We start from the raw sequence: 16,407 nt of genomic DNA, 5'->3' as shown, positions 1-16,407 counted from the left end.
CTGGCAGTGAAAGCCATGAAGGTTGGACATTCTTACCAATGCTCCATGTGGGTAATTCTGCAACCCTAAGCAATGGAAGAACTGCCCGATATAAATGATACACCCAAAGTTAAACAGTAAGCCCCTCCTGCACAGCTAGCTAATTTTTAAAAACTTCTAAAACCCTTTGTCAGAGGCAAAAGGGCAATGGCGGGCAGGGGCAGGATCCTCTTCCCCATCTGGGAGGAGAGACTGCTACTTTGGAAAGCGGTTCCTTTCTTACTTCTACACTTACTTTGTCCCTTTCTCTAAACGGCTTGCTCTTGAATTCTTTCTCGGGCAAAGCCAAGAACTCTCTTGCTGAGGGGACTCAACCCACTGAACCTCAACTGCTCCTTCTCCTGGGCCAGGGAGATGAAGAGTATGGCTGTGTTAGGGCTACTCCTCTGCTAATTATTTATATTTGCACCTCTAAGGTTCGCAGTGTTGGCATGTCAAACTTCCCGTCTAATTATGATGAGAGTAACTGAGTTTGGGCCCAATAATGTTTAGCTGAATGGGTAACATGTGTCTCCCCTCTCCCCACAGCCTGTCCCCGCAGCACCCAGGGCACCTGGCCTCACGGGGCCTCGCAGCCACAGTGTCACTGCTGCCTCGTGAGCACCAGTTGAACGGCCCACGGGCTCTGTCTGCAGCAGCGCTCCGATGCTAGAAGCCAGCATTTAGTAAATGGTTTTTGTCGGAGGGTGGCTCAACTTCAGAAACTTAGAATCTAACATTCTACCATGAAAACTACCTAGTCTATTTTTTTTTTTTAAGATTTTATCTATTTATGAGAGACACAAAGAGAGAGAAGCAGAGATGTAGTCAAAGGGAGAAGCAGGCTTCCTGCAGGGAGCCAGATGTGGGACTCGATCACAGGTCTCCAGAATCACACCCTGGGCTGAAGGCAGATGCTCAACTGCTGAGCCACCCAGGCGTCCCCTAACTGGTCTATCTAATGAAGCGTCTGTCCTTATTTTTCTTTTTTTTTTTTTTTTTTTTTTTTTTTTTATTTATTTATGAGAGAGAGAGAGAGAGAGAGGCAGAGACATAGGCAGAGGGAGAAGCAGGCTCCATGCACCGGGAGCCCGACGTGGGATTCGATCCCGGGTCTCCAGGATCGCGCCCTGGGCCAAAGGCAGGCGCTAAACCGCTGCGCCACCCAGGGATCCCCTGTCCTTATTTTTCTAATAGAAATAGTGTATGTAAGGAAACCAAACCAAACCCACATTCAGTATTTTTATTTAATTGTTTAGCAGACAATTTACATATTTCCCACCCTTTCCTTTAAGTTAGTGTGACAATTTTCCATAATAAACTACTTAAAGAGAAGCTTTGGTCAAGAATGGAATGAAATAGCAAAAAACAAAAAAACAAACAAACAAAAAACCCCCAAATCACTGCTGCTTTTAAAAAACCAACACTGTCACCACTTATATTCAAACAAAAAAACACACAAACGATATTGGCGCCAAATGTGTCTTCAGTGTTTCCTTGCGGCTGGCTCTCCTCACCACCATGCACACGGTGGGGCTGTGTCAGCACATTTGTCAGTTTGTCAGTCTGTCAGTTTGTCATGCTGGATCTGGGAGGCTCACTCAGCTTCACATTATCCGAAGGCCCTGGATGGAAGACTCTAAGGTCTTGAAAATGGAGGAAGAACTCTGAGGGTTAACTGAGGACAGTTCGTCTTTCCCCTCCTGATCCCCCGGCCCCCCAGACTGCCCCCTCTGCCCAAACTGATGTGCAGGCCCTGCACCCCTGAATCTGGAATCTGGCCTAGCTCACCCTGGAGATGCACTCTCCCAGGCATGGGCCCCCTGCAGGCCCTCCCAAGCCCTGAGCTCCCCTTCCAGTCCCCACAGGATCTGGACCTGCTCCGGCCTGCATGAGGCCCCAGTGCGGCACCTCCCACCTTCCTCCGTGCCTCCTCACCGAGGTACCGCATTTCACAGGCCACATAGCAGCAGGCCTGGGGCACAACACCCAGGCAGAGGAGATGTGGCCCAAGGACTCAGAGAATAAAGCCCAGAGTGTAAATGCCCTGGGAGCTAACTTCATGGGGGCTGCAATGCTCAGGATGGAAAGCACGGCAAGGTGAAAAGGGTGTGTGGGAGGGGCTTTTAGAGGAAGACTGTTTCTCCTGAGTATTCTGGAGGCTTTCTTCCATATTATGTATTTCATCCAAGGAGGGGGGAAAAATCAAACATTATGGAATCGCACAGGTGGGAGCAGAATTCTGTAAACATTTACCTATTTTGGAGGTTAAGAACCAGGAGAAATGAAACTCGAAGGCTTACCCTGGCTCCTCCCCTCTGGTTCCTTATCTCGACCACTATCCTCCAATCTCCAGGTTACTGTGTTCATTTGTTCCCCCTGAATCTTTCTGGTCTAGCAGCTTGGGGCCAAGCTCCTGTCAGAGGCGGAGGGCACATCCTCCTCACTTGTTCACTGGACTCAACAGCCTCTGCTGGAGCACACAGTTGCCCAGGCCACCCACACCTTACAGCCCAGGGTTTCTCTACTTGGCTATGGACCAAATCCTAGTCGTCTGCAGACAAGAGCCGAGCCACCTCTCCCTGCCCATGTCATCACCTGTTTCCTAGTTCCACCTTGGGCTTCTGGAGGACCCCCTTACAGCCCCGACCACCGGCAGAGCCTCACACTCACGGCATGCTTGAGCTCTGCTGCTCTGCTCTTGCAACTCAGACTGCTTGCCCCTCACCCCCATGTGCCCCCAAATCCCACCGCACCTGGAGATGTGGCTCAGGCCAATCTCTTCCCTGAAGTGCTGGCAATCTATGCACCACCTCCCCTCAAATTCCTCAATGTAGAAACAGAGGCATTGGCTCCTCTTCTGGAGCTCCACCCCACCCCTACCCCCTCTACTGGACAAGCCCCTTGAGAACTCTTTCACCTCAATATCCTCAATGCCCAGTACTGGGCCTGGCACCCATCAGGCATTTAGTGAATGTTTCCTAGATTAATTAGTGTAAACCACGAAAATATATCTATATAGTTAAATAGACTGGTGCTCAACACATGGCCTGCTACAAAAATAACACTCAATTTTTCCTCTGGGAACAAACAGAGATCTGGAATGATGTATCCCATCTCACTGAGAAAATCTGGTTTTCCCCTAATGGCTTTCAGGTTTAATTATTATTATTATTTTTTAATAAGCTCTACGCCTGATGTGAGGCTTGAACTCACAACCCCAAGATTGAGTCACATGCTCTGCTGACTAAGCCAGCCTGGCGCCTAGACTCTCAGGTTTTAAAGACAACTACAAACTGATGTTCTACGTTTCTGATGTGCACTGGATTTGACATTTTGTTCCAAGAAACAAGAAAAAGTCTTGTCATCGGAAGAGTTTTAACATAAATAAGATTTCTTATGAAAAGTAGGAAATACCTTGAAATCCCAAATTGTCATGGCTCCATCGATGCCAGTAGTGCAAAATTTGCGACAGTCTTGCTTGTCCACCTCATAAATAGACACTTGACTGAAAAAAAGTAAAAACAAAAGAGAGATTACAGGGTATGTGGTAGGAGTGGGCCCCAACCTCCCTAACAGCATGAGGGCATTTTTTTTTCCGTGAGGGCATTTTAAGACAAATTCCCCATTCCTAAATACCAAGTTGTCCATTGATATTAGGCTGTAGCAACCTGACTCAGAAGATATTCAAATGCATCTCATTACCAGATGTCTAGAAAAGCCATGACTGAGACAAGGTTAAAGGTGAAGTGCTGCATTAATTATTGGGACATGAGAGGCGAGACAGGCCAGGCCTCACCATCCATAAACTGCCTGACCCCCGAGTGTGGGGAGCACCACAGCAATGACAAAAAATGGAAACAAAAACAGAAACAAACTAGAGGCAGGATGAAGCACGACTGTAATCCAACTGGCTCCAAACAGAAACTCAAATTGTCCTCCCAGACAAGCAGGGTGTAGTAGCCAAGAGCTTGGCCGGTGTGTGAAATTACTCATTGTAACCATAAGCAGCACTCAGACGCACAAGATGCCAAGCAAGTAACGCAGGGAAAGAGATGAATGAAACAACTGGTCTTAGCCTAATTACCTGAAAAACTTTCTCTCTCTCTAAGATTTTATTTATTGGGACACCTATGTCTCTGCCTCTCTTTCTGTCTCTCATGAATTAAAAAAAAAGATTTATTTTTTTAAAAAGATTTTATTTATTCATTCATGAGACACACACACACACACACACACACACACACACACACAGGCAGAGACACAGGCAGAGGGAGAAACAGGCTCCACACAGGGAGCCTGACATGGGATCAGGCCCTGGGCTGAAGGCGGCGCTAAACTGTTGAGCCACCAGGGCTGCCCAAAGATTTTAAATATTAGAGACAGAGTGCAACAGAGATAGCAAGAGAGAGCACAAGTGGAGAGGAGAGGGAGAAACAGGCTCCCCATGAGCAGGGGATCATGACCTGAGCAAAAGGCAGACACTAAACCGACTGAGCCACCCAGGTGCCCCTCAAAAAAACTTTCCAGAAAATTTTATAGCTCAATTTTTCTTTATCCTCTGAAATGTCTAGAACATTCCCTCTAAGGAAGGAGATGGCAAAGCTATGGCACACTATGGCCTGTTTCTATACAGCCTGTGAGCTAAGAACAGCTTTAATGATTTTAAATGGTCATAAAAAAATTAAGACAATTATTTTGTGACATGGAAATTATGTGGAAGTTCAAATTTCAGTGTCCATAAAGTTTTAACAAAAGACATCCATGCACATTTACATACATATTGCCAATGGCTGCTTGCATGCCACAATAGATGTGAGTAGTTGTGACAGAGACTGGCTACCACCTCAGAGCCTAAAATATTTACTCTCTGGTCTCTTACAGAAAAAGTTTGCTGACCTGTGGCTTAAGGGCCAAGAAGACTTAATGACTACAAATAAAAGAGACACGTCGATCTACAAGGGTCTTTTTATTTTTAACAGGAAAGTCTCAAAGATGCAACGAGAGGTATTTACTTCCTGATACACAGTCTGCAGGGAAGCTTCAGAGAAATTCGTAAGAAATAATTTCAAAAGTCATTCAAGATAAAGAAACTTGAAGCACAAGAATGCTTTTGCTATGCCTTCAAGTTATTATTTTCAAGAGAACACAGACGTTTCAGCCTATAAAGTCCAGCGGTCCTTTCTACTGAACATGATGATAAGCACAACCTGCATTTAATAATTCTCTCAAAGAAAGTCTAGAGGTTTCCAATCTTCTTCCCGTTATCATCACTACAATGAAGGTTTCTTTACACAAAAGGTCTAGTCAAAAAGAGAAAATCCTTTTTTTTTCTTTTTTAAAGATTTTCTTTATTTATTCATGAGAGATACAGAGAGAGGCAGATATATGGGCAGAGAGAGAAGCAGACTCCTTGCAGGATGCCTGATGTGGGACTCAATCCCAGGACCCCAGGATCACGACCTGACCCAAAGGCAGACACTCAACCAACCGCTCAGCCACCCAGGTGCCCTAAAAGGAGAAAATCTTACGGTACCTAAGTATCAAGAACAGACTACATTTTTCCTTTAGATTTAGAAAAAAATCAAGCTTTCTGGATAAAACACAGTTCATATATACCTGATGAAAAACTGAAGTCTAGAAACTCTTGGTTTTGCCATATGATGTCAAAGAATTCTGTTTCTTTAATTAAATGATCTTCTGACAGGTATATATTACCTGAAATCCACAGCTGAAATAACAGCTAGAATGACTTTTTTCAGGCAGGGTATAACTAGTCTTCCTGTCATGTGTTCACAGACCCCTTTTGTCCTCAATCAGGGTTTGAAAAAGCGAGCCCCAGGAAGAGGCTGCAGGGACAGGCACAGGAGCTCACACATCTGCTGGGGAATCAGCACTCCTCACAGGGGATGCCCTGCACAACAATGACTGGGTGGGGGCAGCTCACCCTGTCAGCAGTTGAAAGAGCCCACAGTTGGGAAGCTACAGACTCTGCTCTCATTCCTGAGGGAGGAGTATCTGGGCACACAGTACACACAACTCACAGAGGGACCCCAGCAGGAAATAAGGAGGGGAAGAAAGGCATTCTGGTCACCAGACACATCTCCACAGACAGTCAGGGCCCCACTACAGGAGGCTCCCGGGGGCCGCAGGGAGCTGGGTGGCACGTACGTGATGCTGTTTTGGTGCAGCGTCTCCAAGGCTGTGTTGCGGTCTTCGGTTGTGGCCCTCTTGTCCATGTTACGGAAGCGCTCCATGGCAGACATGTTGCGCTGGATGCTCTGTTTCGGAATGTCTAGTTTGGAGACGAAGGTCAAGCAGCCGCGGTCATCATAGTTAAAGAGCATTGGGCAGCAGTCATGGCCCTGAAATAAGATCCCAGTTAGGTACCATAGGGCATGCTGCCTACCTCTTGACCCCTTGACAGAATAGACACCACAGCACCTCTTATTTCTCTGGGCCAGCTATTCTTCTTCTTCTTTTTTTTAAAGATTTTATTTATTTATTCATGAGAGACAGAGAGAGAGGCAGAGACACAGGCAAAGAGAGAAGAAGGCTCCCTACAGGGAGCTCAATGCGGGACTTGATCCCAGGACTCCAAGATCATGACCTGAGCCAAAGGCAGATGCTCAACCACTGAGCCACCCAGGCGTCCCCAGACCAGCTATTCTAAAAGGCTGCTCTGGTTGGTGCCAGGGTACAAAGTCACAGAATGTGTATTGTTCCACTTCTGGAGAATGAAATACAGCATACAACAACATACAATGAAGAGAAATACTTACTGCCGCTACAACGCTGTTCTCTGAGACAAATGACACACTCAGGAGGGGCAGGAACTCTGTTTTCAGAGTTGAGACCCTGAACACAAGAATAATCATTAAACTGAGGTGGAACAGACCACGCAGCTTCTCTATAGACACAACAAATGACAAAAGACCCATTTGTACAGGGGCTCATGCAGTATAAACGAAAGCTTATGCTTAAAAGGAGCCCTATGACCTGTCCTTTCAGGAATCTCAAGCATGATGCAGCCCTGGGGTCACCTGTAGAAACAGAGGCCTTTAACCCTCTCTGGCCCATGCCCCACTGCTTCTGAGGCCCCCACTCATGACAACTGGTCCCCAGCGAGCCCTTATTCTTTCCTATCTCTGTCTTTGCTCCCACCCCTTTACCCACTTGCTGTCTCTTGTTTGTCCAAAGTCCACCCCGGTCTCTGAAGCTCAGCTCTAATTTGATCCCCTTCACGAAGTTTTCCTGGAGCTCTTCACCTAAAGTGGCTTCTCCTCTCTTGGACTACCTAGCCCTCTGGGTGTCACTGTCACTTATGACTGACTGAACACCTTGTCCTTCCATCCTCTCCTTGCCCATGCTCACTGTGGGCTCACATAGGGTGGGTACAAACACCTAGGGGAGTGAGTCTACTCTCTTTTCTCTGCCAGGCACTGGAAGAGGAGCTGGGGCTACCAATGAATACAACAGTCTTGGCCAGCCATGAGCTCATACACAAAAGGGCTGGGGGAGGTGTGTGTATACATGGATACTTAATAGTTACCTGCTCCAGCACCTGGCCAAGAGGTCACACAGACATGGCAGGCAGACACACTGGTTGATGAATTCGGATCACAGAACTTCATGTAAAAGATGATGCATTTTCAAAACTAACTCTGTCTCAGGAGAGGCTCCCTCACCGGCCCCGCCAATACCACGGAAATTGGATTAAAGTCCTAACACCTTATCTTAAGGCCTTACTGTGGCACATTTGGTTCCCACTACATGAAATTATTTATGTTCGAGAAGGGGAAAGGGCAGAGGATGTAACCAGGGCCAGAAAAGCCAAATCATAAATCAGTATGAGGGCAGACAGGGGCTTGTAATAAGCATATGCTAAGAGCTTATTATGCAATACAATAAACTATACACAAGTAAAATAACCATGACATCCAACAATGATAAAGAGCTAATTACTGTATCAAATGTATAGCACAGTCCCATTTGTGTTAAAAACAAAAAGATATGTAAGTGCCCGTACATGCATAGAAATCCAGAAGACTACATCATTTATTTGGTGTTAAAAAAAAATAAGATAAACTCAATTCAATCCAGTTAGGAAAAAAATATCCTCTCTGACATGTCACTTTGTTGTCACTGTACAGCAAGGGGTGCAGAATCACCTGAGGTGACTGGTTCTCAGCACACAGGTAGACAAGTCAGGAAACATTTAAGGTAGGTGACTTTTAGCTGCTAACAGAAAAGGATTCACCAGGAAAGAACAAACATTCATAGGGGAAAGAATCCCAATCATCATCTCTCTTCCTCCAGCACATGATGGGCAGATATAAACTCTGACATGGGAGGAGATGCCCAGTGCTCTCCCTAGGGCTGGGCAGGTCCTCACTCACAGGTGAGTCATTGCAATTCGAGTTCTTCTGGCATACTCCGGAGGAACTGGTATCAGGGTTTTAAGTATTACCGAATGAAACTCCAAATTAATGGAGTCACTGTTCAGTGATGACAGAGAGTAAGAACATTATCTCCTACTTAAGGCTGGTGGATGATATTTACCCGTCGTAAGGGATTCACACTGACAGACAAAACTGGCTACTTGAAGGAACTCTTTTTTTTTTTAATTTTTTTTTTATTTATTTATGATAGTCACACAGAGAGAGAGAGAGAGAGAGAGAGAGAGACAGACAGACAGACAGACAGACAGACAGACATAGGCAGGCTCCACGCGCCAGGAGCCCGACGTGGGATTCGATCCCGGGTCTCCAGGATCGCGCCCTGGGCCAAAGGCAGGCGCCAAACCGCTGCGCCACCCAGGGATCCCACCTGAAGGAACTCTTACCGGCAGCAAACCAGGAGGGTCCTTCAAAGGTTTCTGAAGTGAGACCTAACTCTAAAATTTCTCCAAACAGACATCTAAGTGTGTGTCTGTGACTTTAAAGGTGGCCTTGCAGTCCTGGGTCAGATTTTTATGCTCATATCCTGAATGTAATTACACCCAGGGAAGGGAAGACTTAGCCCAGCTAGTGAGACATCCCAACCCACTCCCTAACTCCGAACAAAAGGCAAATACTCACTGCACGCTTTTTGAGGCATCAGCAACAGATACAGTGCTGTCATGGCTGACCCAGGCCAGGCGGCTCCCGCTGGCAGAGAAGCTGACCCCATGCACCCAGCCACCAGTGCCACTGCCACCAAACTCTGACATCAGCTGACCAAAAGGCATCTTGCTGCCCCAGGGCGTACTGGCTGGCTTTTCATCCACTTCTTTAATGTAGGCAGAAAACACTCTGCAGTTTAAGGGGCAGGAAAGAAGGAAAAAAAAAATCGATGAAAGTATTGTGTATATAGAAACAGGCCACAGGCAGCTGCCCTAAGGTGTCTCAGAATGCAAAGAGATTGATTCTTGACAAGCGAAACATGACAAAGTCACAGTCACAAATCTCTTAAGACCTGGTTCTGAGGGCTGCTTACAGGCCCATCTGAGTCTGGCAAAATGCATACTCAGTTGAAGGGTATACATGGAGACCTATAACGTGTCATGCCCTGCGCTAGGGGTGCAATTCTAGAAGTAATGAACACCAAAGCCCTTCCCCCCTCCCATCCCAGAGCGCACGTTCTGGGGTAGGATCTTGCCATCCCGCCCCTCCCTTGCACTCGCTGACCTTGCTAAGTGAGCACAGCATTCTTTCCTGTCTACTTCACTATCATTTTCAACACAGTATTCCAGGAAGCCCACACAGTCAAACGGTAGGAGAGGAAACTATCTGCTACGCTGCAATAAACCAATGGCATTAATCCGTTTAAAGAAAGAAAGGGACATCCAAAGAGGAAGCCACGGGAGGCCGGGGAGAGAGTGGGCAGGCTCTCCCTCATGCTGCCATGCTATCAGAGCTCACTGTCTAGTCTTTGTGGCTGGTAGCATCCAGGGTGAAGGAGGGTCCTTTACAGCCTGCTGTCAGCAGTCTTTCTCTCCTCTCTCATTCCATGAAGCTGTGTGTGAGGAGGTTTGGATGCAGAGTCAGGAAGCAGGAGGGAGAAAGAGCAGCTGGGAATCTACCTAGTAGAGCTTTTCTTTAAGAACCTCTGGACTTAAAGACTCCCTAAAATGATCTGGGATATTTGCCTCCAAATGACAATGACAGTAGTAGCTTTGGAAGAGGCAGAGACTGGAGAGGTGAAGGACACAGTGGGTTATCTGTAAGTTAGAGGACACGACCTTAGAATCACTGGGCTTTTTTTCATCCAAACAGAGCTGACACACAGCATTACATTAGTTTCAGGTGTACGACATAGTGACCCAACTTCTCTATACCCTCTGCCATGCTTCCTGCAAGTATAGCTACCATATGTCACTGTACAACACCCTTGACCATGTTCCCGTTCCTCCTTGTGACTACTCCATAACTGGAAGCCTCTACCTCCCACTCCCCTTTACCTGTTTTGCCCATCCCCTCACCTTCTCTGGCAACCATCAGTTTATCTTCTCTATTTATGAGTCTGAGAATCACTGGGGTTTAAATCAGCATCACAAGAGCCACTGCTCTAGTCATCAGAGGCTGGGACACAATGGGTGGTTCTCAAAAACTGAACTCTTTCCCAAAGGACCACAAATCAAAATTTATTTCTGGAAATTAATATTATCAAAAGAATTGGCAACCCATTTTCAGAACCAGATTTTTTAGACACAGTCCAATAATCTAAGTGTATGGATCATTCAATTCCAACTTTTAAGGGAGCTAGAATGACTGGGTAACACATCACAGACAACAAAACTCCTGAATTCTCCCAGACGATGTCTATGCTGTTACACTGGTTCTTACATAGAAAAACCAATCTTTTTCCAGAGTGCCTTGACACCGCTGTATCCCCATTCCACAGCCAAATTTCCACACACATCGTTTTGTTTTTTTTTTTTTTTTAAAGATTTGATTTATTTATTCATGAGAGACAGAGAGAGAGGCAGAGGCAGAGGGCAAAGCAGGCTCCATGTAGGGAGGGGACTCGGTGTGGGACTCGATCCCGAGACTCTAGGCCGAAGGCAGGCGCTAAACCGCTGAGCCACCCAGGGATCCCCTCCACACACATCTTTAAAACAAACAAAGAGGGATCCCTGGGTGGCGCAGCGGTTTGGCGCCTGCCTTTGGCCCAGGGAGCGATCCTGGAGACCCGGGATCGAATCCCATATCGGGCTCCCGGTGCATGGAGCCTGCTTCTCCCTCTGCCTGTGTCTCTGCCTCTCTCTCTCTCTCTCTCTGTGACTATCATAAAAATAAATAAATTAAAAAAAAAATAAAAATAAAAAATAAATAAAATAAAAAAATAAAACAAACAAAGAAACAAACCACCAAATCCTTGGATATTGTTGGATATAATAAATCACAAGCCATGTTTTCTGGAAATTCTCCACATAGCCTACTAAAGAAAGATACATCCCATTTCCCAACCCACCATGTTGTCAATGTGAAGTAACATTTACTTGCTTTTCTTTTGGCTAAGGAGAAAAAAAGGCTTCTTGGCAAAGAATAGCTTTAAAAAGCAATTACACTGTATGAGCCTTACAGCTCTTAGCAAAGTGGCTGTGTTTCTTCTAGCTTCACGCTAACAACAAATAAAAAACTTGAACTGAAAAGGAACAGCAGGGCAGCCCAGGTGGCTCAGCGGTTTAGCGCCGACTTCAGCCCAGGTTGTGATTCTGGAGACCTGGGATCAAGTCCCATGTTGGGCTCCCTGCATGGAGCCTGTTTCTCCCTCTGCCTCTCTCTCTCTCTCATGAATAAATAAATAAAATCTTTAAAAAAAAAAAAAAAGGAACAGCAAATAGTTCAGCACAGCACTGTTCAGCTATGTTTTGTTCATCTTAGCTGCAGCCAGGAATTTGCCAAATCTCTGCCTGGGTTATGAAATGAGAAATAATATCATAGTCTAAGGGCCTCTATAGCTCTGCTCCAAACAGGATATTCTGCGTAAAGAAAATTTCCCCGGCCCCACCCTCACAGCTCCCTCCTACTATACCTCCCAGTCCATTTCCTTCCTCCTCTGTGATATCTGTGTTTGCTTTCTTAGATCCCAAGCTTTCACTTCTGAGTCCCTAACAGTGCCTAACACAGTACCTCGCAAGGAAAAGGAACCTGAAAAATACTTGAAAGATGAACAAGGAGAGATCAATTCTGTTTGCCAATTCTCATCTGCTCCCACCTGCATTTGAAATCACACGATCCTGCTGCCAGCAAAACATTGTTGGGATGCCAATCCAAGCTGAGGACCGTGGAGCGAATCGGCTTTTTAATGTGCTTGCTTACCCACCTACAAAAGAAGAACATCCATTTCAGTTTATCCACACCTCAAGCCTACCAAAGGGCCTAACAAAGGTGTGCTAGGTGATACACATGTGGCAACCAGGTCTTCGCCAGAGAGGAAGGCATAGGGGAAGAGGAGCCATAAATAGTCCTTTCTGTTCTTTTAGGCTTTGACATTCTTATCACAGCAGTCCATTCTGAACTTTCCTGGCAACCAGGGGATCCCCAGGAGTAACTATATTTATGGATTAACTCTGGATACTGCCTGTGGAGTTTCAGATTACATGTGACTTTAACCTTTAAAATAAAATACGTGGTTTGAAATGACTTAGATTTTTTTTTTAAATAAATTTTTATTTTATTTTTTTATGATAGTCACAGAGAGAGAGAGAGGCAGAGGCACAGGCAGAGGGAGAAGCAGGCTCCATGCACCGGGAGCCCGATGTGGGATTCGATCCCGGGTCTCCAGGATTGTGCCCTGGGCCAAAGGCAGGCGCCAAACCGCTGCACCACCCAGGGATCCCATGACTTAGATTTTTTTTAATAAAGATGCAGCGACCTGTGATTTCATTTTGGGTTAAGTCTGGCTTGTAAAATAGCTCAATTTCCTTACTACGTCTCTGTGAAGCTGTGAATTACTATTTTCACAGAGAAATCACAACCAAGAAAATCACAACCTCTTATGGGAGGTTCTAACTGATACTCTAGCTCCACTTGAAAGTTTTTTTTCTGGGGATCCCTGGGTGGCTCAGTGGCTTAGCACCTGCCTTCGGCCCAGAGCATGATCCTGGAGTCCCGGGATGGAATCCCACATCGGGGTCCCTGCATTGAGCCTGCTTCTCCCTCTGCTTTCCCTCTTCCCTGTGTCTCTCATGAATAAATAAATAAAATCTTAAAAAAAAAAAAAAGTTTTTTTCTGTCTGAGATCAGTCCTTACTCTGGCTTCACTAATTCAGTTTCTACCCCTAAATTGCTGTTTAAAAATCAATCATGTTCTGCTGTTTAGGAGCTGAGAGACTGGGGCAACTGGGTGCTCAGCTGGTTAAGCATCTGCCTTTGGCTCGAGTTGTGATCCCAGGGTCCTAGGATCGAGTCCCGCATTGGTTCCCTGCTCAATAGGAAGTCTGCTTCTCCCTTTCCTTCTGCCCCTTCTTGTGCTGACTCTCAAAAACAAAACAAAACACCCCCCCAAACAAAACAAAAAACAACAACAAAAAAACAAACCTTAAAAAAAAAAAAAGCCAAGGAGCTGTAATATGAAGCCAAATACCCATCCTTAAATGTCAAATTACTTTTTCACAAACTTTCTCTTAGGAACCTAAAAAATTTCCTTTTGAAAAATAGATAATATTCTGACTTGCTTATAACGTAGTTACTTTAAAGGTTTTTAATTTTTTTTAGATTTTATTTATTTGACAGAGAGTACACAAGCGGGGGGGGGGAGGAGCAGCAGAGGGAAAAGGAGGCTCTGCATGGAGCTGGGAGTCCTATATGGGGGTTGATTCCAGGACCCCCAGCATCATAACCTGAGCCAAAAGCAGAGAGATCCTTTTTTTTTTAATAGGAGCAGTAGCAACTGTAGGAAGTAGCTACCACTTCTTCTTTTTTTTTTTTTTAACATTTTATTTATTTATTCATAGAGACACATGGGTAGGGGGTGGGGAGAGAGAGAGGCAGAGGGAGAAGCAGGCTCCATGCAGGGAGCCCCAGTGGGACTCGATCCTGGGTCTCCAGGATAACACCCCAGGCTGCAGGGGGCGCTAAACCGCTGCGCCACGGGGGCTGCCCAGCAGATAGATCCTTAACCAAATTAACCACCCAGGCACCCCTCTTAAAGGCTTTTAGAGATGATTTTTAAGTATTCACATCACTCCAATGAAATGTTCTACAGCTGAGAAACTCCCCTGAACACGTCTTCTCCAAATGACAATACCTTGTACTATAGAACAGACCAATTTACCTACATTTGAGATTTTTTGTCAGTGAATAAAAATATGAGCAATTGCTGAGACTAAATGTTACCTAGGAAGGGAAGTTTTTTATCTACTCATTACAGCGAGTCTCCTAAAATGATTTTTGGCAGACAACATTTTGTGAGACTTATTTTTACACATACTTGAAAGAAAAATGCAGGTCTTAAATTCATAATTTAATCTTGCTGCAAATTCACAGACTTTCTTTCCAAAGAACTAAAATTTCTGAGATTTCACTGAATTTCACAAAACATAATATAATCCATTCCTGTCACTGTTTCAGCAGAAAGCAAACAGTAACACTAACATAAAGAGTAATGTGTACTCTGCTATTTTTATTGGAAATACAAACACTGCCAGATTAGTACTGAATGACAATTCCATGTTGAAGGCTATTTACCACCCTTTGTGAATGCATGCCAGATAGAGTCGTTTTCTTATCAAAATAAGCGAGAAGGATTAGTTAAAATAAGTTACTTAGCCATAAAATCAATCTCTGTATTTTGAGTGCTCAGCTACAAGTGATTTATAACAAAAAGTACAACAGGCTGACTATGGTTCCAAGACTTCGGTCAATTTTTACTTCAACAGTTTAAATGAATAAAATATTATTCCAAGACAGATTTGGTTAGCCAATAAATCGTAAAGGAGTACAGTGTTATCTGTAGGAATCTTCAGAAGATATTTTAAGTAGATAGTGAGGAAAAAAATTACTCAAGTCATGCATGGCAATCTCAAGTTTATGATTTCCCCATAAGAGTAAGAAAACAATGTGGGCAGCACAGAATGAGAAGAGTAACATCTTACAGAACATGCCAGTTAGGAGATCAGAAAATGGGGCTACAGGTCTGTATTGACATGAGAAAGATGGGAGATTTGACTGAATGTAGCATGGAAGAAGGAAAAATGCTCAGAGGAAATGGAGATCTTTAGAGGAGGAAAAAAAAAATCTCCAGATGAGGAAAAACTGAAGTTATTCACCCAGTGCCTCAAGAAGTCACCAGAGAACACAGTGCTCCAAATGTAGAATTGCACAGAGAGAAATAAAAAAAACCTCAGATATTGCTCACCAGTCATTTTCAGACTCGAAGTAACAAACAGAAATGAGTCGTGCTCCGCTTCCCACAGCAAATTTGTTCTCTAGCGGGGACCACTTGACAAAAGTCGCTGCACGATTAATTCTCAGGATGACCAGGGTTGGCTTCCAGACACCATCTTTCTGACTCCAGACATAGGCATTGCGGTCTGCCCCACAAGTGACGATGCGGTCACTCTTGGGAGCCCAGTCGATACCTGCAAGTGAGAAGCAGTGTCATGTGCTTTGCCTGGCCAATGACAAGAGACATGAAACAGCCAGGTGGGTACTGCTGGCAGGGCTAGCTGTGGGCATGGGATCTTCCTTTCCCCCATCTATGGTCCTGATCATCCTTTCCCCCATCTATGGTCCTGATCATCATTTCACAGAAGGCAAGGTTTGTCTGTAAAGTTCGAAAACAGCATCCTCCATGAAGCCAGGCAGAATAGAGCTGTTTTAGGATTGTGGAGATTACAAAACTAAACAGGGGCATTCTACTATCCATTCAAAGGTTTCTCAGGTTACCTGGTATAAAAACCTTCTCCCCAACCTTTTATTAGATTTGTGTTTATCTGTGTGTGTGTGTGGGGGGGGGTTTAAAAGTACCTTTATTCATTAACAGACGTCACTCCATGATATTAACTAAAAATCTGCTACATGACATCTAAATAAAACATTGGGATAAACTAATCTTCAGTAAACAGAGAGAAAAATGTAAATTGTGACTCATTATATATTCTTCTGAGGGTCACTGTCATTTAAACTAACCTAAATAACTTTTCTGTATGATACAGGTTCTAGGAAGAGTCCTTGAGTATCTCTGCATCTAAACTAGGAAAAGATCTAAATATGTGTCTGAATATAAGGTTTACTTTTCATATTTGACCAGATTTTTACTTATTTGGTGGCTGTGAGGGATCTCAAAGTCAGTATCAGTTTGTTACATATCCAGAGTAAAATCTTCTATGTCTCAGTCATTTTATAGTTACATGATGAAGTATTTCCTATAAATATAATTCCACATTGAATATACAGAAAT

The 16,407-nt window shown here is 44.7% G+C and overlaps 1 protein-coding gene across 2 annotated transcripts in view; it reads right to left on the bottom strand.

Annotated features, from left to right (window-relative positions):
* Positions 1-1,246: 1,246 nt before the first annotated feature.
* ARPC1A (actin related protein 2/3 complex subunit 1A) overlaps positions 1,247-16,407 on the bottom strand; it is a 33,889-nt gene continuing 18,728 nt past the window's right edge. For both annotated transcript variants that reach the window (XM_055340591.1, XM_055340592.1), the window contains 7 exons: positions 15,364-15,586; positions 12,220-12,327; positions 9,099-9,311; positions 6,801-6,876; positions 6,190-6,383; positions 3,436-3,526; positions 1,247-1,664 (listed from right to left, as the gene is read on the bottom strand). In XM_055340591.1, coding sequence (XP_055196566.1) covers positions 1,626-1,664; positions 3,436-3,526; positions 6,190-6,383; positions 6,801-6,876; positions 9,099-9,311; positions 12,220-12,327; positions 15,364-15,586 — 944 coding nt within the window. In that variant the 3' untranslated portion in view covers positions 1,247-1,625. The remainder of the gene's footprint in view (positions 1,665-3,435; positions 3,527-6,189; positions 6,384-6,800; positions 6,877-9,098; positions 9,312-12,219; positions 12,328-15,363; positions 15,587-16,407) is intronic.

Source organism: Nyctereutes procyonoides, unplaced genomic scaffold (assembly GCF_905146905.1).
Source record: "Nyctereutes procyonoides isolate TBG_1078 unplaced genomic scaffold, NYPRO_anot_genome, whole genome shotgun sequence".
Classification (NCBI taxonomy): Eukaryota; Metazoa; Chordata; class Mammalia; order Carnivora; family Canidae; genus Nyctereutes; species Nyctereutes procyonoides.
Note: the sequence above shows the minus strand (reverse complement) of the source record. Positions and strands in the feature narration are given on the sequence as shown.